Genomic DNA, 21,201 nt, shown 5'->3' with positions numbered 1-21,201 from the left:
TGTTTACCCGGGATCTTTTAACGTCACTTCCCCCAACACCGCCCAATATCGTAACTAGAAGATTGGGAGCCCTTGGCAAAGTGAATGGCTTGCCCCCTTCCCTATAAATAAAAAAAATCACTTTTCTAACTTTAATTGAAGTAAGGGGCTTATGTAATAGGTAGCGAGCTGCAGCCACTGCGGGAACTCCTGCAAGTCTTCCCTTATCATAAAAGCGGCAATAATTTTAAGGACAAAATAAGTGGGGAAATCACCCTCAACCCAGGAAGGTGGCAAATAACACTGGATAACACTATAGAAGTATATTAGTGGCCATAAGCAAAGTATATGAGTATTTTTATTAACAGTGGAAAAATGAGAGCAAGTGTTTTCACCAAAATACAGCCTCTGTTATTTTGTGGTACAGAAAAATGTCTGTAATGTGATTTGGAAGTTTTGGAGCAAGTTTAAAAAAAACTATTGAGATAAAGTACTTGTAAATCTCATTTGTAAGTTAAAACTTAATTTCCCATCTATACAACACCCCAAAATACATGCCCAATGTTTTAAGGTCACTTAAAACATTCGCATTATATGTCACACTATGCACAATGGTGGCATTGGGGGGGCACGGGCTGCACCCGGGTGTCACATTCGGAGGGGGTGACACCAAAAAGCTGGCTCCCCTGCAGTGACCTGTCATGGAAGAGGCGCGGACAGTCTCTGGGGTGTCGAAGCTGGATAATTGGCTGAGACAAGATCAGTTTAAAATTGGATCGCAGCGACGCCATCTTGCGACTGGCCGCAAGACACCATCTTGGAAATGAGATCGCAAGACGCCATTTTGCGAATGGCCGCCTAAGCGCCATTTTAGATAAACTCACACTTTAGTACATGTGGCGATATTACTATTAGCATCATGCGATTGCATTTTTCACCATTTCTCATACACACATTAATACGCACAATTGCGCTGTTAACTAGTCGCATATTAGCGAATGCATAAGACCCTGTATGAAAACGCTAAATATTAGCTCCATGCACACGCATCTGTCCCAAGTTAACTAGCGTCTTTACATCAAACCCCACATACTCACACATTACATATTCACATACAAGGTTCCATAAGCTTTAAGGTATAATATTCGAGTATGCACATTTATTATCATTGCTAGGAAATAAAGGTTATTTCGTAACTAAGGTTTTATACGTGATAAGTAAGCCATGTTTGGTATTGTACTGATGCGTACTCTCTCAACAGTATTCCGGTAATATCGATGGAGAGATCGCAACATGCATTCTCAACTTATGGACCGCGGAGACTTCAAGCAACAAAATGTACATTATATGAACAACTGTTAGGATTTGCATGAGGCGGGAAACCAGAGACCACCAGTTGTTAGAGGCTGGATTGTGTCTATTTGAACCAACCTGTTAAATGCCTTGTAACATATGCCCTCTCCTTTAGGACCAATGGTATTAGCAATAAACTTCTCTATTGTGTTGTTTATTCCTGGGGGGTATAAATATCTGTGCTCTGACCCTGGGTTCCTAGTCTTCGTGCTGAATGCTGATTGACGAAGGGTTTCTTACTGATGCCTACATCTGGACCAGAGAGCACTGCGTATGTATAATTGTACTTGGGTCTGTATAATCTCTGTGCGCTAAAATTATATGAGGATCATAGCGTGTAACTGCTGTACTTTTACTTGAATAATACTTTGTGCTTTGGAACCACAGGTTCTAGGTCTGGAGTCTTTACTGTATGACTGCGTACGCAAATTAGCGTCACACTGTGCATGCCGACATTTCATACTATATGCCACACTGTGCATGTCTTAGTTAACATTATATGCCAACACTATACATGCACCAATTCACATTATATGTCACACTGTGCATCATGCTTGCCTACTCTACCGTCTCTGCCGGGAGCCTCTCGAAAATCGGGTGCCGCTCCCGACAAACAGCAAGAGTAAGCAAGTCCCCCGCATTGTCCGTCAGCCCCTCATGAAAGAGGGCAATTCGGGGGGACGATGACATGATTCGAGCAGAATCGCGTCATCGTAGCCATGCCCCCTGCTTTGTAATGTTGGCAATATTGGACACGCCCCCTCCGAAGTGGGCTGCCAGATAGTCGCCAAGTATGCTGTGCATGCCGCCATCTCACATTATATGCCATACTGTGAATGCCTCAGTCAACATTATATGCCACATTATACACGCACCAATTCACAGTATTAGCCACACTGTGGGCCTGATTCAGAGTCGGACGCTCTTGAACAGCGCTCGCTCTGAATCAGGGCATTTTTTTTTTTGCGGCCTCCTGGCCGCTCGCTAAGCTGTGGGTGACCACCCACAGCTTTTGCAAGCGGCCAGGTGATGGTCGCGACCATCGGACTTGCGACGAGACCCTTGTGGTAGGGTCTCGGCCATCGCAAGCCCCAGAGAGCTTCCTGGTTATGTCAGTGGTGCCTCCCACAAACGGCAGGCGCCCCGCCTACAAAACAGGGCGAGCTGTCGATCAACATCAACAGCCGCCCATTTTGTAGTGAGCCCCGGAGCAAGAGAAATTCTTCGGGGCTTGTGCATGTGCGCAGCGCACGTGTGCAGTACCCCACCATCAACCCGCTTGCGAGCGCTATGCGCTCGCGAGTGGGACTGAATCAGGCCCTGTGCCCAGTAAATTTCTGGTAGCAGCCCTAATCGGGGCGGGTCTGTGGAGGCGGGCAGGATACTCCCTCCACATAGGTCCTGATTCTGAGTCGGAGGCAGCCTCGGCCTTCCTTGCATCCTTTGCTGCAGTAACGTTGTGACTTTATGCTAATGCTGCTACAAAACGGGCATATCAGGGGCAAACAAGCCTGTTAATAGAATGCTCCAGGGCTCCATTTTCAAACCAGGAACCAGTTTCCGATATCTTCTGGTCACACATTCTACTATCAGGCTTGTTTCCCCTGATATGCCAGTTTTTTACTTTTCTGATATTCTTGTGATTTATCCTAATTGTGGGTCTTCCTTACCTATATGTCGGGTTCACTGCAATTGGGAACCTCTGAAGAAACTGATCCTGTCTGGGCAGATGATGACTTCAGTCGGTTTTCACAGGAGATCACATAATCCAGAAGACATCTGTTTGCGTAGGAATATAACCAGGGCCGGCCCTAGCCCAAATTTTTTGGTAAGCGAGAATATTCTTTGGTGCCCCCAGGCATATTGTTGCGCGTGTCCAAACAAATTAAGGGGCCATAATCTCATAGAACAAGCCATAACCGTGACACACACCCCTTTCTCGTTACTCTGGAAACAGTCCTTCCATTCCATATGCACCTTAATGCAGTCCCCCAAGTAGTTCCCCTTATACAGTACCCCCAGTATGCAATGCCCCCAGTATTGCACCTTATACAGTACCCCTAGTATGCAATGCCCCCAGTATTGGTCCCTCTTATGCAGGCCCCCAGTAGTGATCCCCTTATGCAGTGCCCCCAGTAGTTGTCCCCCTGTGCAGTACCCCTTGTGCCCCAGGAGTGGTCCCCCCTATGCCCCAAGAGAGGTCCCCCTTATGCAGGCCTCCAGTAGTGCCCCATTAGTGATCCCCCCTGTGCAGTGCCCCTTTTACAGTGCCCCAGTAGTGGTCCCCCCCATGCAGTGCCCCTTGTACCCCCAGTAGTAAGCCCCTTATATAGTGCCCCCTATGCAGTGACCCTTTTGTTCCCATGGGAACGCCTCCATCTGGCCAGCCACGCCCCCGGCCTGCCCACCAAAGGGGGCGTGCTGTCACTCACTATCGATAGCACGCCCCCTTTGTAGCGAGACCCATAGCGACGGCTTGCCCGTCGCTATCTGGGTCTCGCACATGCGCACACTGGGCCAACATCGACCCGCTTCCAGCGGGACAGTCCCGTTTTTCTGGGACTGTCCCGCTGTCCCGCCCGCGGGCCGCAGTGTCCCGCGGTGGAGGGGAAGTTGGGGAGAGCACACCTGCTGCTCTGCCTAGTAGAGCAGCGGGTGTGCAGAAGATGAGCATCTGTTCACTACCGTAGGGAGAGCCTGGGGGGCTGCCCAGCATCTCGGAGAGTGCTGGGTACGCCCCCTATAGTGACGAAAACAGGGGGAAGCCACGAGGCTCCGCCCCGGTTTCAGTTGGCTCCGCCCCTTCTCGGAAGCCACACCCCTTTTTCGGGCATGCGCCCTGTCCCTCCTTCCCATTATGAAAAGTTGGGAGGTATGCAATATGTAAACTTCCCTGATCAAATAATGTTTTAGTATTAAACTGTATTTAGTATACCATTTGTATCACTAATATGGTTTCTTTAGAATTGGCGCCATAATGTAGTTTCTAATCCTGCCAGTTGCCGATACTCTCCAGCCACTTCCCCCAGATCTCTTCAGCCTCATCCCCATCCATCCCCGTCTCTCCATCCACCCCCTATCACTGGGTCTCTCCAGAACATCAGAGTAGGGATGGGCACCGACGGGTTACCACAGATGGCCGATGGTGTTGCCATCAGTGGTGGAGGTCCAATGGTTCTTCGCCATCGATGGCACAAAGGCACAAAATGTTTCAACCCCCCCCCCTCTCCCCATGGGCAGGGGCACACTGCCTACCACCATTCCCAGACACGACCTGCGAGACCCCATCCACACTTCCTGATTGGCCAGCTGCCCGACAAGTATTAAAGCAGAGATGAGTGCTGACATTCGGTGGATGAATCTAATCGATGGTTTTATACCATCGATGGTTAACCCACCGATGGCCATCCCTGTTCCCAACAACACTAGTGAGTAACGATTAGTATGTACTGCAGTGGGCGTCTTACCTCTCACTACTACTGGTGACGTCATTATAGCGCGCCGCACGGTCGGAGTGGGCGCTCCATGCGGCGAGGTCACCGAGACCGGCATGCGTCTGCTCCGGTTGCTAGGAGACTTTCGGGCCTGGGCCCACACGAGACCGGGAAATACTCTCCTGAGCCGGAATTTCAGGGCAGAGCCGGTGCCCCGGGATGTGCTGCTGTTTGAGCACAAGAGGCCGCGGTTTTTCCGGCTGCTGGGGATGTTCTGCGTGGCCCAGACTGGCTTCTGGGCTTACATGGCCTACTTTGGCTTTACCTCCCTGCGAGACATCAGCCAGAGTAACGCGGGTCAGGGAAAGGAAGTGAAAGGAAGAAACATGGGCTCCCCTTTGTGGAGGACGCTATTCACGATCAGCTGTTTGTCAGTGGGTGCGTGTAGTAGATGACTGTCAGCACGTGTCCTGATGGGGGCTCATGGAGGGTGTTATAAACAGAGCAGAGCCAAATGTAAGGAAACAAGTCATTTACAGGGGTCTGTGCCGCACACCTTCCTTTCTATGCATAGCAACTCCCATGTAGGGCTTTGATGGGGTCATTGCCCTCTGGTTCCCCACCCTTACATAGCACAGCTGACATAGGGGCTAAAATATATACATTGTGGGCTGTAGAGTTCTCTATAGACCCTGCTCTACAGTGACAAAGTGGGAGTTTTGTAGAAGTGTTGCTTTGGTTTACCAACTAGTCCCTTCCTTTTTACCCCTGTCTTTTGTGTTATACAGTATATCTAAATAAAAGGATCATTATAGATAAACTTAGGACCAGTGTTTCAGCAGGGGGCTGGTATGCAAGCGGAGGTAGGGATGGAAATTGATTATGGACATATAGGTCTAGTCAATGTTCTGCATTCAATTTCAAATGATTCTGAAAGCTAGTGTTTTGGTATTTTATACATTTCAATATATATATATATATATATGTTCCTTAAACAATGTTTTCCTATTTTAAAATGGCTCCAGCACGTGCCCTTCGTTCCTTCCATCCTTGAAGATTCATGCTGGGCATACACTGTGAGATAAAAGGTCTGTCTAGGTGCGTATACATAGGCAGATAGTGGAACGACCGTACGATTACAACATTGTAATCAGACAGTTGTTCCTCTTCCCCTGTAGAACCTACACTGAACGTTGTGTCGTTCAGTATAGGCACCCTCCCTCATCCCTGAACATGGTCAATCTGTCGTTATCTGCAGATTGACCATTGTTCAGGCGATGATTGATGTCGAAAACGACCAGCAGGATCGTGCATCGCTGGTCGTTTCTGACATTTTCATGCCAGATTAATGAGCGATTGAATGATAACGATTTCGTTCATTCGCTCATTTTAATCGGCAAGTGGATACCCGCCTTCAGCCCGACAGACATTTTATCTGACTAGCTGAAACCATCCGATAGTGTGGCCATACACTGTGAGATAATTCAGTGTATGATCACTATGGGCCGAATTCAATTAGAAGTGAAAGGTCCCTTTCCACAATACTTTTTTGCCGATGACGTCATTTTTCGGCGAATCAATTTATCTCCGTATTCAATTTCCGACTTCGCACCTTGTAACCGGCGGAAAAGTTTCGCCAATGGATACCCGGCGGAAGAAAATGCAGAATTGTGGTTTTGGGGTGCAAAGTTGCAGCAACCCCCCTAAACTCTTTTTACACCCCCTTTGACACTGTGTCAAAAAACACGAAAGACACCTCAAAAAAGCACTTTGAAAAAGTTGGCGAAAAAAATCAAAGTGGGGGTACAAAATAAAAAACTAGCGAAATAGCCTTTGGGGGAGGGGGTCTGCAAGTTTGGGGGAGGTGTATTTATGACTGCAGGTGCTTGCTGAAGGTGCGTTTTTGTCGCTTTTTAATACTTGATTTTAGCAACTTTAAAATATGCTTGCACCCATTTTCATGTACCCCAAATTTGATGGCACTACTTATTTTCCCCCCAAAAAAGTGCCTTAATGCTATTCTTCATCACTGTCCCAAAGACGCTAAATAGCGCCTACTGAGACCATTCAAAGACCCCAAATACCTTCAGCAGGGCTAATTGGGGGTAGCCATAGTGAATCCCCCATGTCAGAGCATCTTTTGGGGGATGTCAGGCTGAAAATCATGTGTTGACCATTTTTTCATGTCGACCTTTTGACTGTTTAACATCTGGTGTCTCTCTATAGTCTGCCACCCAATTATCCCAACTGGTTCCACATTAAAAAAATTCTCAAAACATTAACTGTTGGGAAAATTAGTGAGCTGAGGTTGAGAACTAGTGTTGTAACAGATTTTTTTTATTTATTTTTTTAATCGATAGTAAAAATATTGAAGCAATATACTTTGTTTTATGATTACAGTACATTTTTTTCAAAATTAAGAGTTGCGTCAACAAGGTGATTGGTGGTGTAGGACCTATTACATAACTATGGTGTACTGTAATATAGATTAGTTTCTGTAAGGCATGAGTGGGTGCACTGTTTATAATAGTAAGACTTCCATAAACAGATACCTTATAAAAGATGTGCAGTATTACCAGCTGTGCAGTACAGATTGTATCACAATGGGAACAGGAGTAATTAAGTATTACGGTGCATACACACAGTCAGATTTTCTTTCAGATATGAACGATAACGATTGTAAAAATCGTTCATATCTCTGACATGTGGGGCATGCATCGACGAACGATACGCGTTCCCGCATTTCAGATAACGATCTCTGAAATCTGATGTGTTGGCATCCAGATTTTAACGATTTCATTCATTTTAATACTGTCAGAAATCGTTCTACGTTCATCAAATCTGACCGTGTGTATGCATCATTACTGTAGAGACAAAAGAAAACTCTCAGGTCAGTTTGCTAAGTGGAAAGATCCCGTTGGGCTCCTCAGCCATCCCATGTGACAATGTTTTTAGGCTTACCATACTATCCCTTTAAACTGAGACACTCATGAATTACACAGGTTCTGTGGCTGACTATAACCAGTGGAATTGCAGGCTTTGAAGTATACGGCTGTGAGTAGGGGGAAGTGGGCGTCCTTATGTCAGGCTGTGATTGCAATGCGAATGCAAACATTTACATATCACCGCTGTTATTAGCAACTGCATTGCGTGCGTATAAGCAGAACAGCGATCTATACTGAATCAGGCCCCATGTCTTCAGTAAACATAATGGAGCCAGTTATGAAAACTAGCACACAAAATATAATTCTGTAATTTTTCTAGTATTGTTCAGAAAAGACCAATATATGATCAACAAAACCATTAAACCTCTGCATATATGTGTGTGTGTGTGTGTGTGTGTGTGTATATATATATATATATATATATCCCCTTCCTTGTGTGTCACCTGTGTATTGTTATGGAGTGCCAGCATATTCATTTGGATTATTTTAATGGATTTTGGTGATGTACTTCAGTTTATAGATTTCCATTTTCAGTTATGACTATGGCACACAACTTCTGGCACTCCAGCTGCTGTGGAACTACATATCCCAGGATGCCCCAACAGCAAAACTGTGGCAAGGCATGCTGGGTTGTGCATTTCCACAGCAGCTGAAGTGACATACACGTTACATACCGTAAATGTGACGAATACCTTTTTTATTATTGTTTTTTGTACAGTGCAAGTAATGTGCTTATTTTATCTCACTAGGCTCCCTCATAATGGTCGCTGGTTTGCTGTTCTCCCATCGTTCTGTCAGTGCTGTGACTCTGAAAGCCGGAGGAGACATAGTAACTATTGTCACAGCAGGCATATTCGGCATTGGCTCATCTTTCACCATCCCTTTGAGGCATGTTTCTTGCATGGCCCACCGTTCTCAGGTCCCTGCCATGCTTCCGCTTAAGGTTAAAGGCCAACCATTGTACTACTTACTGGACAAGCAGGGACAGGTTTTCAATGGGAAGCTGTTTGATCTCACTGTGGGAGCGTATCGTAAATTGTGAACTTTTACACAAATCATATGTTTACTGTATTAAAGATTGCTATATCTCAATGTGTTCTGTGTGATATATTGAATTAATATTTGGGAATCATTGTAAATGAACTTTTAGGCTCTCTAATACACCTTTCCACTTGGACCCACTAATTTGCAGGTCAACACCGAGTCTAAAGTCCCAGCACTTCAACCCTGGTTTTCATCAGGGTCAAAGTACCGAGAATTTCAAATTATCGGGTCCAAATGCTTGACCTGGGAATTAACTTTTCTGTGTGAAGTGGGGTATAGGCAAAAAAAAAAAAAACAACCTGTGCATTAAATGGTGGTTAAAAGCCAGGATTTTGACATTTTTCTGTCTGAAAGGTGTCTGACTTTACTGGTCTGTAAGAAATGTGATAATTTCAGAAACATTAGCACTGTACTTCAACACTTATCACAATATAAAGGGACTTATTGTTCTCTATTCATACTGACATTCAGTTGTAGCTTTTCAGTGGTGGCAAGATTTATATCAGTATACTGGTAGGGCTAAAAGGCAGGTGCTACACAAAACACATTCTAACAGTATACTGTACATAGTTTATGAATTTGTGTCAACAAACCAGGTTGTATCATTATGTCCCACACATCAACCACATTTTCACAATTCTGTTATAGTGTTTTACACAAAATGTCCATCTTAATTTACACTACACCTGTCTTTTCATAATAAAAAAAAAATGGTCACAATGGCAAATAAAGTGACAATTCTGCCTGGGCACCCCTGCGTCCAGCCTTTGCCACCCTCCCTATCATAGGCAACTTTTGGGCATAGCGGCTGGCTGTGGCTCCAGGTCCAGTGTGTAGCTGGAAGACGCTCTGGAACTTCCGTCCTCCTCCCCCCCGACCTGCTTGTCTCCCACCAATGAGGAAGGTAAAGCGAGGAGTGCCACGTGGAGTAAGTCTACTTCTTTGGAATGCTTCCCTCACTCCCTGCACCCGGTGTCCTTGTCGTGAAGCCCCACGAGGGCGTGATGAAGATGATCCAAGAGTAATCTGAGGAGGGCGTTGGGGTGGCCTGCCTGCACTCGTCACCTCTTCCTCACCGTGGGCTGTCAGTTGTGGCATTTTGCGTGCTCCATCCACAGAACCTTCCTTTTTGGGTTCCTGTGGGCCTCTAGGAACCATCCCTGGTTGTGATGGTGTTCCTCCAGTCCCAAAACGGACAGCTAAGCTATCTCCAAAGAAACAGTACAGCTCGCTGTACATCTCCAGCAAAGACACAGTGGGGGCAGAAGATAGGGAAGAATATAATTGGTGAGGTGAGGCGTTTGCATCTGGCTCGCAACATCGAGCTTTCATTTTGAGAAGACGTTCCACAGCAACCTATGGGGAGTCAAAAACCACATAAGCTTCTCATACTGCTTGCAATTAACACTCAAAACAAGGTTTTTTTTTCTTATGAAAATCACATTCTCTCTCAAACTATGGTCATTTAAATATAAAATGTATAAATTACTTAGCATATACTAAGTAACTTTTGCTCTACTTACCAGTATGGCACCATAGACCTTGTGGCCATCAGCTTTAACCTGAGCATTGGACATGGAGTGGTCATCAAGTACTGTTTGTAGCCCTGCCCAATAGGTTGGGAGCAAAGGATACAACACCTGCTCTACAGCCTGAATGAAAGAGAAAGAGTCGGAACTAACTGAGCCACCACATTTACAGCTTTCCTGAAGGATATGCCTTCACTAATCTCCTACAGTATGAGAAGATTATTACCCCCTTATTGAAAGGGAAAACCTTAGGCACTGGTCACAGCGTGCTGTGGACCAGCTGCTGTCGCCATCTGTGTAAATACTGTGCGATTTACAGATTAAACAAACTTTAAAAAAAAAAACGCAGCACAATCGGCGGTATGTAGTCATTCTCATCTAATAATATTATATAAACTAATCCACACTGTTTAGAATAAACCAATTAGAAAATGCATTTATTAAACAAGAAACAATATAAAGTAATATGGCAAGGAGTTCAAAATATAAATAATCAGCTGGTAGGGATAAGTATGAAGTTCAACTCAGATGTTAAATAGAACACTGCAAAATAATCTTTCAGGACCTTTAAATATGTCCAAAGAATTACACCAAACATTGGAAGGTCCAGAGATAAAGACGGTAATTATATTGGTCTATTATCATATTGGGAGAAAGTCTGTCCTTAGGGGTTACCAGGATTGGTATGTTGATGCCCAAGTAGATTGCGAGCTGAACTGCATGCTTATCCCTGCCAACTGATTATTTACATTTTTAACTCATTGTCTGCCACATTTTTATTTTGTTTCTTGTTTAATAAATGTATTTTGTAATTGGTTTATTCTAAGCAATATGCATCATTATTTTATTAAAAGGAGATTGTCTGTTTTTTTATTATTATAACCCCCTTGTCTTAAAAAAACCCTCACCTTCCAACCTAGGGCATGGAGACCAACTACAGCTCCATAATGGGAGCAAAGCGGACGTACAGGATCTCCCAAAACTTTCTGCAAGGACTGTAAAACCTGTGGATACAGTGACCCAGCCAAATCCCGGTGTGTCCTGGATAAGAGATGGAAATAGGAGCATTAATTAAGTCATCCTTTCATGCATAAATACTTGTAAGCAGAAATTGCTCTTTGCTACAAAACTACATTCAAGAGCTCTTGACCACCAAATGAACTACTGTATTGTGACTGACAGGAGAGAAAGGCCTTGTCATGAGTTCCATTACACGATCACTGGAATAAGGCGGGCACTGACAGATTTGAATTCTAAAGCTAGCCACACACTAGACCAACTTACATCCAACCAGCCAACTAGTTGATTGGTTGGATTGAAAATCTGGTAACGTATGGGAGTAAATGATGATCAGCAATTTGCTCCTAAATGCCAGAAAACAGATGAAAATGGTCGGTCAGACAAGTTTGTTAAATGTTTGATCTAAACAATTTGTTCAAACAACAGTTTTGGTCCATTTTCCAGCATTTGGGAGCAAATTGCTGATTGTATTCCTTACCAGATTTTTATTCCAACCAATCAACTAGTTGGCTGGTTGGACAGATAATCTTTAGATGTGTGGCCAGCTTTAGGCACAAAAATACTAAAACAAGTGGAATACTGAGTTTAGCAATATTTAAGCTATTTCTGCATTGGTGTAAAAACTAAAGGGCAAAATTTACTAAGCTGCGGGTTCTAAACCCCGGCGGTTTGGTGGCAGTTTCTAAATGACAGCCCTGTTCTGTTCTATTGTAAAATTTGTTTTGACCTTGGTATTGCAGCAGTTTTGGCCTTTGTAAATCAGTGGATAGCAAAACCACCGCCAAACCACTGAGGTTTAGTACCCGCTGCTTAGCAAATTGCAATGATGTTGACAAGATTTTCTTTAGGAGACGCTGGCCGTAATATATTAGGGGAGCCGCAAACCAATTCTCCTGTGACGCTCAGTGGAAATTGATCACTATTACAAGTGAACTAACATTGCTGGGAGGAAGGGTAAACTTAAATTGGGATTAACCTACAGCTATCTACTCCACACGGTACAAAAAAAAAGTATAACACATAACATGGCAAATCATAAAAGTGAACCATAAAAACTAAATAAAACCCCATACAAGTAAAAATGGGATTTTGGTACCTACCGGTAAAATCTTTTCTCTGATTCCACAGGGGACACTGGAGGTTGCTTACGCTGGGGTATAGAGGCGTGGATAACTGGAGCTGGCACTATAAATAATTTAGAAGTGTGAAGCTCCTCCCCCTCTATGCCCCACCAGCCCTCAGTTTAGAAAATGAAGACCGAGAGGAGATGGAGAACAAGCGGAGTAAAAGGGAGAGAAGAACACACAATAATGAAAACATACCACATACGGAACAAACCGAACAGGCAGGCTAAGAGCGCAGAGGTGGGCGTCCAGTGTCCCCTGTGGAATCAGAGAAAAGGATTTACCGGTAGGTACCAAAATCCCATTTTCTCTTTCATCCACTAGGGGACACTGGAGGTTGCTTACGCTGGGGACGTCCCAAAGTTTTCCCCACGGGTGGGAGCACTCTGCAGAACCTGTATAACAAGACGGCCAAAACGTAATGCTGAAGCAGCAAACGTGTCAAATCTGAAAAAAAAAAAAAAAAAAAGATTTTCAAAAGTGTGAACAGAAGACCAAGTGGCCGCACTGCACAATTGTGACGTGGAGGCTCCCCTACCGGCCGCCCACGACGCACCCACAGAACGTGTGGAATGAGCCGAAAAGGACGAAGGAGGCCGACGTCCAGCACGAATATAAGCCTGATGAATAGTCAGCCTATCCAACGTGCCAGCGTCTGCTTAGAGTTGCCCAACACCTCCGAACAGCGTCATAGGACAAAAAGCGACAGACTTACGGAGGGACGCTGTCCTGGCAACATAAATGTGGAGAGCACTAACCACCCCCAAAGTAGAAGAATCACCCGAGTCCTCCACCAACGACAGAACCACAATAGGCTGGTTGATATGGAAACTGACACAACCCTGGGAAGGAAGGCGGCTACCGTCCAGAGTTCCGCCCTATCAGCATGAAACACAAGGTAAGGTGGCTTATAGAACAGAGCACCCAAGTCCGGAACTCTACGAGCCGAAGCTAGAGCCAGAAGGATGACCGTCTCCCAGGACAAGTACTTAAGATCAACCGCTTCCAAAGGTTCGAACAAGGGCGACTGAAGAAACAGAAGCACTAAGTCCAAATCCCAAGGAGCTACCGGAGGTACAAAAGGAGGCTGCACATGCAAGACCCCCCTGAAGAACCGTTTGCACCTCAGGAATGAGGGCCAATTTGCATTGAAAGAAAATGGAAAGGGCAAAGACCTGCACCTTTAAAGTTCCAAGGCGAAAGCCATAATCCAATCCCGTCAGGAAAAATCCTAGACGGAAAACCCCGACATATAAGAATGCCAGATTCGATGATAATGCGCAGCCGAAACTGGCTTCCTTGACGCGCAGCATGGTAGGAATAACAGAGTCTGGGATACCTCTACATCCTAAGATATCGTTTCAAGAGCCACCCCGTTAAACTCAGCTGCGCTAAGTTGGGGTGGACGAAAAGACCCTGCTGAAGAAGACCCGGCCGCAGAGGAAGGGGCCACGTGTCGTCTACCAATAGGGACCAAAGGTTCGAGAACCAACTTCTCAGAGGCCAGCTTGGAGCCACTAGAATGAAAGAGGCAGACTCGTTTTGTATTCTCTTGAGAAGACTAGCAAGAAAAGGAATCGGAGGAAAAAGGTAAACAAAGTCGTAGATCCATGGAACTGTCAGAGCGTCGACTGCCTCTGCCTGCGGATCCAGAGTTCTTGACACGTATACTGGGAGCTGATGATTTAATCATGACTCCATGAGGTCCACCTGAGGACACCCCCCGCGATGAATCAGTGCATTGAACACGTCTGGATGAAGCTTCCATTCCCTGGGATGGATGTCCTGGCGACTTAGGTAATCTACTTCCCAGTTGTCCACACCCGGGATGAATACCGCTGACAGGATTACTGACTCAGATTCTCCCGTGGGCCGAAAATCAGTTACTTCTCGCATGGCCATGCGACTTCGAGTCCTGCCCTGTCGGTTGATTTAAGCGACGGTCGTCGCGTTGTCAGACTGAATTCTTACCGGACGAGACTTTAGAAACTCTGTTGTTTCTATAAGAGAATTTTAAATCGCTCTTAGTTCCAACACATTTATGGGCCACTTCTGTTCCAGAGGGGACCTCTACCCTGAAAGTGATACTTGAGGACTACTGCTCTCCATCCTCGAAGGCTGGCATTCGTTATTATGATAGTCCAATTCCACCCTCCGAATCTTCAGCCCGCCAAAAGATTGTTGTATTATGTCCACCAGAGGAGAGCCCCTTTAGTAACCGGGTTCAGACGGATCTGTCAATGCAGAAGCAGATGAGATCCTGAGACTTGTGACAGGAGGTCCGGTTGAAACACTCTGGAGTGGAACCATCCGAACTGTAGTGCCTGGAAAGCAGCTACCATTTTTTTCCAAGAGACGCAGACAAAGAAGTAGGGACACCTTCTTCGGTCTGAGGACCAACTGAACTAACAACCGGATATCCCGGATTTTTTCTATCAGAAGAAAAATAAATAAATAAAAAATAAATATAAATGTCTTGCTGGAGCACAGCAGATTGTGACCAGCTCCAAAGGGCACATTTTCTAAACTGAGGGCTGGTGGGGCATAGAGGGGGAGGAGCTTCACACTAAATTATTTAGAGTGCCAGCTCCAGCTATCCACGCTTCTATACCCCAGCGTAAGCAACCTCCAGTGTCCCCTAGTGGATGAGAGAGAAATATTTCAGATACAAATGCAGAATAGCAATAATTTAAGTCAACTTTTAAAATAATCAAGCACGTCACCAAGTAATGTGTGCGGTAATGCCTGGCAAGTGTATAAGGGGGTATATGTATGCATAGTAGACTGCACTTCCAAAGAAGTATTTAACATGTCGACTGTCAGTTTTTTTGCTTTTGTTTTATGGTTAGGCTAAAAAAACGCAAAAAAAACCCAAATTCAATATTCTGGTGACAAAATTATGTGGACCTATTGGTTGTCAACCTAAAGTACATGTCAACATTGTGACCATTGACTTTTAGAACCTGTCAAACTTCTGAATGTCGACATACCACACCCACCTAAACACAGCTTAAGTGGACCTCAAAATCGTGATCAACTAATCAATATGGGAATAGCTTTTTTTCTTTACACACTGCACACTTGGTGGACCAAGAGATAAAGTATAGATAAAGGAGCCAAGTCAGCAAGATACAAACAGAAAGATTCATTTTGCAAATGAATCTTGCTATGTTTAGCACTGCACACGCTCCGTAGGCGGTACATATCTCCACGTGCATATGAAAGGGCGTAACTCGGCGTTCAACATGAACGCTGAGTTTAATGAGGGCATGTTTAGGGCGTGTAGACAGAATTACAGGCTAGGCTGAGCTATGCATAAACAAAGATCCACCCGATTCAGACTGATGTCTTGCACCAGGTATAGGACTTGTGCAGTAATAATGATGACAGCTATTTGAATAAGCGCACAGGTATTCAACTTGGCTTACGGGCCAACCTCTGCATTTAGTTCTGTGCATGCAGAGCGTGTAACATGCAAGTCTGAATCAGCCTCCACTGTTCCGCCTAGTGATCAATATATTACTATTTGGAGGTGGGCTTAAACCATTTACCTTTTCAAACTGAAATAATAGCTTGAAAGTCATGTCCACATTATGGTAGCCATTTTGTTTGAATGAAGTGTATAGACAATGCATACACCTCGCTTCCAAAATGGATGCCACATTAGCATACTGGAGCCCTTTGCAAATGGTCCATACTGCCAGCCCCTTTTACAAACACTAATCTCTTTACAATGGCCCCATCATCACCTCTGAACAGATTAATATTGCCCAGTAGTCTAGCCCACAGCCTGACAGTTTGTAAAGGAGAGCTCCTGAAAGCATTATAATGTAGGCTAAACTATAATGGTTTGCAGGGTTAGGTAATGGAGGTGAATAAATGGCACAGATATTCTGCCCACATTCACAGACTTTTCACTGTTGACAGCTAACTAAGCAAAATATGATTGAAACTGTAAATTCCATTTTTTTTCCTTCAGCATCCTAGATAATGTGCTTTCTTGTCATTTAAACATAGCTAACCAAATAAAGCTAAATCATTGTCACTGAATGAATATAGTGGTAGAGAAACAATTTGGCACACAAATTGATGGCCTAAACAGCTACCGCTATAATCCACCAGTAATATATATGCACACAAAAAGTGTTAAAGATGGAAGTTTACATGGCGCTATACACAGATTGTTGAAAGTTCTGAATAGTAAAAAAAAGAAATACTTTTTAAAAAAAAATATTATCTTAAGTTAGCGGGTCCGTAATTCATAGCTCCCTCCCTCAGACTACAGTACACTAAACTTTTAAGCAGTATTATGATACCGGATGTTGGCATTTTTTATCCCTTTCATAATATGAACATCTTTGAATGTTGATTCCTGTACAAAGAGGAGACTGTGAATTACAGACCCTCTAACTTAAGGTAAGGATTTATTCTTTACTGTTCATAATGTTCATCCATCTGTTTGTATACACCTGTAGTAGCGACCCATAGGTTATACCTTATGAAATCATTTTCATGTTCACATACATAACTATCTACCTTTTGAAAAGATATTACAAAAAAAAAAAAAAACAACCCAATGAGAAAGCTGTGCGTATGTAACATGTATGACGACTGCCCTCACCATATACAACTGAGTAATCCTGCTCCGTAGTCTCGCAAAGTCCAGTGGTCATTGAGAGGGTTTATGGAGGCGGCAAGTGGCTCTGTTACACAGTACAGTACACTCTGCATGAGACTGCATCCGTAACTACCCAAATACAGAAAGGGATTCCACAGCAGAGACCGCACCAACTGCAACAGACGGCTCAGCTGCTCTAGGTCATGACTGACTGACTTAACCTGAAATATAGAAGGAAAAGCAATTATATGAATTGGGAAAAAACATAAAAGGAGACATTGACACAGAAATAAACCAACATGACTGATCTTATAATGTATTCCTAAAGCTGCATACACACACAACGATTTTGTTACCAACGATTTTATGAACGATTTTCTGTCAGATTTTTTAAAGTGTAATGAACAATTTTTTGAACTACAAAGGATTTTTGTAACTTCCCTTAATGAAAATCGTTCAGTTGGTCAGTCAGAATGAACTACAAACGGGAACGCGCATGAACGATAATCGTTCATTGTTATAACTCAGAAACTGAACGATTTTTCACTATGGAATGTTCACTATTACACCCACTGCTCCCAGCGTAGTCTAGACATGAAGGAAAGGGGTGAGCATTCCAACCAGGTCAGCTAAAGATGGAGGATACAGGGCACATTTATTCTGACAGGAGGGCTTTGAGAGGATGCACTGTTTCTTTCAGTTGTTGCCTTAGAATGTAGACTGATATTCAACTGTATGAATTGCAAGCCGAAATTGCCATTGTGGACATGCAGAAACGATATCTATTGCAGGTTGGTCAAAATCATCTGAATATTACTTCTGATACATAGAGACATTGGAGCTGCATCCCAGCCATAGAACATGCTCTTTCGGGAGTCTCCTCAAGCTGTAACATTTTTAAAAGCTTTACCCAAAATTCACCTTCTCATGAAATTCCTATCTTGCATCCACTTTGCATCTTGTTGTACAAACTCTCCCATACATTACTTGGTGAATGAAAACGAGACAACAATATAGATAGCAGGTGCTCATAGCTCACACTTCTGTATCTTAGTAGACATAGGCCAACTCTCTCAAAATAGAGAATAAGGGGATTGAGGTGCTTCACTAAAGACAATTGCTGCCTGGTCAACACCGATGGTTTAATCCCAAATATCCAAAAATAATATAGACAATATAATAATATGGTGATGAGAGAGGACCTATTATCAAAGTCACCTGGTGGCGAATAGACTTGAGGTGTTCTAAAAGTAAATAAAAGTAAAATTAATTCTAAAAGGTGCGTACACACACACACACAATTTTTGAACAATTTAACTATAACGACGTCGTTATCGTTCAAAAAATCGTTGAGTGTAAAACGATAAACGATTATCGTTCATGCACGTTCACGTTTGTCGATTGTAGTTTGTCGTTCAGTCAGACTGGCCAACTGAACAATTTTCAATAGAAGTTGCAATATTTTTCCTTCAACACACAGAAAATCGTTTATTAAGTAAAGTAAAACCAACTACTTTGTAAAACGATTTTCGTTCACTTTTTCAAGGGAAAAACTGAACAAAAATCGTGCATTACTTACATAGTTGTGTGTGTACACACCTTTAGCTTTGGAATAAAAGGAAGTATGCTCTGTACACCAATTGATACTATACACACCTAATACCAGTTTAGATATACTCTGTTAAAATCTGGTTCACACATTGTGTTATTTTCTCTTTAATTGTATGTAAAATTATACAAACACGGAACTTCGAGGATATCAACACAATACAATAAAGGGATCAGAACTACCGCCTTTTATTCCAAAGCAAAGTATTAATTTTACCTTTATTTTTATAATACATCAAGTCTATTCACATCCAGGTGACTGATAATAGCGCCACTCTCATCACCATAGTTTTATATTGTCTATGGCTGGTCCAATGTTGACAAAGATGAGCTCCTAATCCATATATTCCTTCACATTGGAAACGCTCCTGAGACAGAAATCTCTCAATGTCATCATGCACAATTATAAAACTAGAGCAAATATTACCCCCTATATACTTTAATAGTAATAATAAAGGTTTAGGATAGTATACCAGCCTCTCACTAGCACTGCATAGAGCTCACCTTCAATACAATATTATTGGTACTTCACTGTAATTATATACTCACCCCACTGACCACATACACAAAATATGGTAGCAGAGCAGCGACCTTTGAATTTGTCTGTAAATCTTGAAGAGCCACCTGGGAGGTATTGGGAAAGAACAGATACCATGATGAAGAACAGTATGCAATCGGAACAAGATAAATATCTGTTGCTGGGTTCAGAGGAGCAGTGCACCTAACTCCAGCAACTAAGGCACTTCCTATGGGATCAATCATGCTGCGTATGGCTAGGAATATTGCTAGCATTACCTTCATAAGATGTAAGTCGTCCCCCAGCACAGCTCTGGTCACACGTTGATAATATTTCAGAAGGTCATCTGTCAGTAGAGAGACTGCTGCGGGAACTGGAGAAAGATAGAGGGAAGAGTTACCACATGGAAGTGACCAGTGTAGTGATACAGAATGATATGGTTACAGCTTACCTGTTCCCTGAGGCTCCAGATTCCCTTTACCATCCAGATAAGAAACATGAACTGGAAGAAAAGAAAAAAGCAGATTACCCAAATTTCCAGAAAAATTAAAGTTGCTAGATAGGCAGAATAGTTGCCTTACCTCTTACAGTAGTCTCCGCTGTTCCCTTCAGTAGATTTGTAGCCAATGCCAGCTCCACCAGATTTATTTCACGGTCCTCAGCACAGTGACAGTCCCCATCTCTAACACTTCGGAATGAAACTGGATCTGGGGATCCATGACCATAGATCGGCTAGGAGAGAAGAGCACCAGGAAAACCTGTTATGCTAGACACAAAAACAAAACTGGTCTTAGCTGGTACATGCACTGCTCCAAAAAATGATCTTATTGAATTTGGTCTACATCTGCTTGTGTATACAGTAAACACTGGTTGTTTGGCCCAACCATCAATGAGCATACATGTCCAGCTTGGCCTTCCCTATAAACTGGCGACATATTTAAGGGGAGATGCATCAAGCCTTCTAAAAAGTGGAAAAGTTGCCCATAGCAACCATTCAGCAGCTTCTGCCTATAATTTTATACAATGTAGTTGATAAATGTCACCTCATAGCTGATTGGTTGCTATGGGGAACTTCTCCACTCTTTAGATGGCTTGATACATCTCCCCATTAATCCTTTAGTGATCGTGCTGAAAGACTAGACAACAATGTGTAGCTAACAATGTTGGCGCTATAGTGCCACAAATTACTTGAATTAAATTGTATTTTCAAAAATGTTGCATTGTTACATTTACCTCTACATTGCTCCAGCGCAAAGCACGGTTAAAGTCCTCCACGGTCAGTCTTCGGCGTCGGGAGTGTCTGAGAGATTGTGCACTCAACTGACGGTGAAAGGAATATATTATGATATTGTCAGAGGAATGAGACTGAACTGAAAACACATCAGATACAACACGGCACAACAATTTGTAGCAATTACTGAACACAGAATAAGACCATGCACTATGTGGTAGCGTGATGTACACCAACACTCTACACTACAGTAACACTGTATTACAATTACATATTTGTTCAGTCAATTACTGATACAGTCTCTCTTTCTGTAGCACATTGTAGGATTACCATGATTTAAAAAAGACATGCTGTGCCTGTTTGAGAAATTTGGAACTATAGGTGAACTCATCAGCTCTTTTGACCTCCAATATCATCTCTATGCGGATGATACTCAGATCTACCTTTCCTCCTCTCACCTCTGCCACTTTCTCCTCACTCGTATTTCCAACTGTTTCTCTGCTATCTTTTTCCTGGATGTCCCAACGCTTTCTTAAACTTAACATGTCTAACAGGAGTATTCAATTTGGAGCTAAAATTTCGGAATCGGCGATAAATTATCGCCGATGACGTAATTTTCGCCGATTTCAATTATCCCCGTATTCAATTTCAAAGACTTTTTGCAGGTTCGAAAAGTCTTTGAAAAAAACGGGGATAACTTTTCACCACTGAATAGGTGGTGAAAAGTGCAGAATTGGGATTTAGGAGTGCAGGCTTAAAAGAAAATAGCCTGCACCCATGGGAATGACATTTTAAAAAT

General features: G+C 43.4%; 2 protein-coding genes across 4 annotated transcripts in view; one reads left to right on the top strand and one right to left on the bottom strand.

Annotated features, from left to right (window-relative positions):
* Positions 1-4,766: 4,766 nt before the first annotated feature.
* On the top strand, positions 4,767-9,316 carry TMEM223 (transmembrane protein 223). Its single transcript, XM_088480111.1, has 2 exons — positions 4,767-5,204; positions 8,461-9,316. The coding sequence occupies exons 1-2, from the start codon at positions 4,883-4,885 to the stop codon at positions 8,751-8,753; spliced, it is 615 nt and encodes a 204-aa protein (XP_088336237.1). The 5' UTR covers positions 4,767-4,882; the 3' UTR covers positions 8,754-9,316.
* The window catches only part of TAF6L (TATA-box binding protein associated factor 6 like), a 25,320-nt gene continuing 13,432 nt past the window's right edge, over positions 9,314-21,201 (bottom strand). For all 3 annotated transcript variants that reach the window (XM_088480110.1, XM_088480109.1, XM_088480108.1), the window contains 9 exons: positions 20,405-20,491; positions 19,753-19,903; positions 19,623-19,673; positions 19,450-19,544; positions 19,204-19,278; positions 17,050-17,267; positions 11,193-11,325; positions 10,279-10,407; positions 9,314-10,111 (listed from right to left, as the gene is read on the bottom strand). In XM_088480110.1, the coding sequence (XP_088336236.1) occupies positions 9,470-10,111; positions 10,279-10,407; positions 11,193-11,325; positions 17,050-17,267; positions 19,204-19,278; positions 19,450-19,544; positions 19,623-19,673; positions 19,753-19,903; positions 20,405-20,491 (1,581 nt within the window). In that variant the 3' untranslated portion in view covers positions 9,314-9,469. The remainder of the gene's footprint in view (positions 10,112-10,278; positions 10,408-11,192; positions 11,326-17,049; positions 17,268-19,203; positions 19,279-19,449; positions 19,545-19,622; positions 19,674-19,752; positions 19,904-20,404; positions 20,492-21,201) is intronic.

This window comes from Taudactylus pleione, unplaced genomic scaffold, assembly GCF_031769625.1.
Source record: "Taudactylus pleione unplaced genomic scaffold, aTauple2 ptg000250l, whole genome shotgun sequence".
NCBI lineage: Eukaryota > Metazoa > Chordata > Amphibia > Anura > Myobatrachidae > Taudactylus > Taudactylus pleione.
Note: the sequence above shows the minus strand (reverse complement) of the source record. Positions and strands in the feature narration are given on the sequence as shown.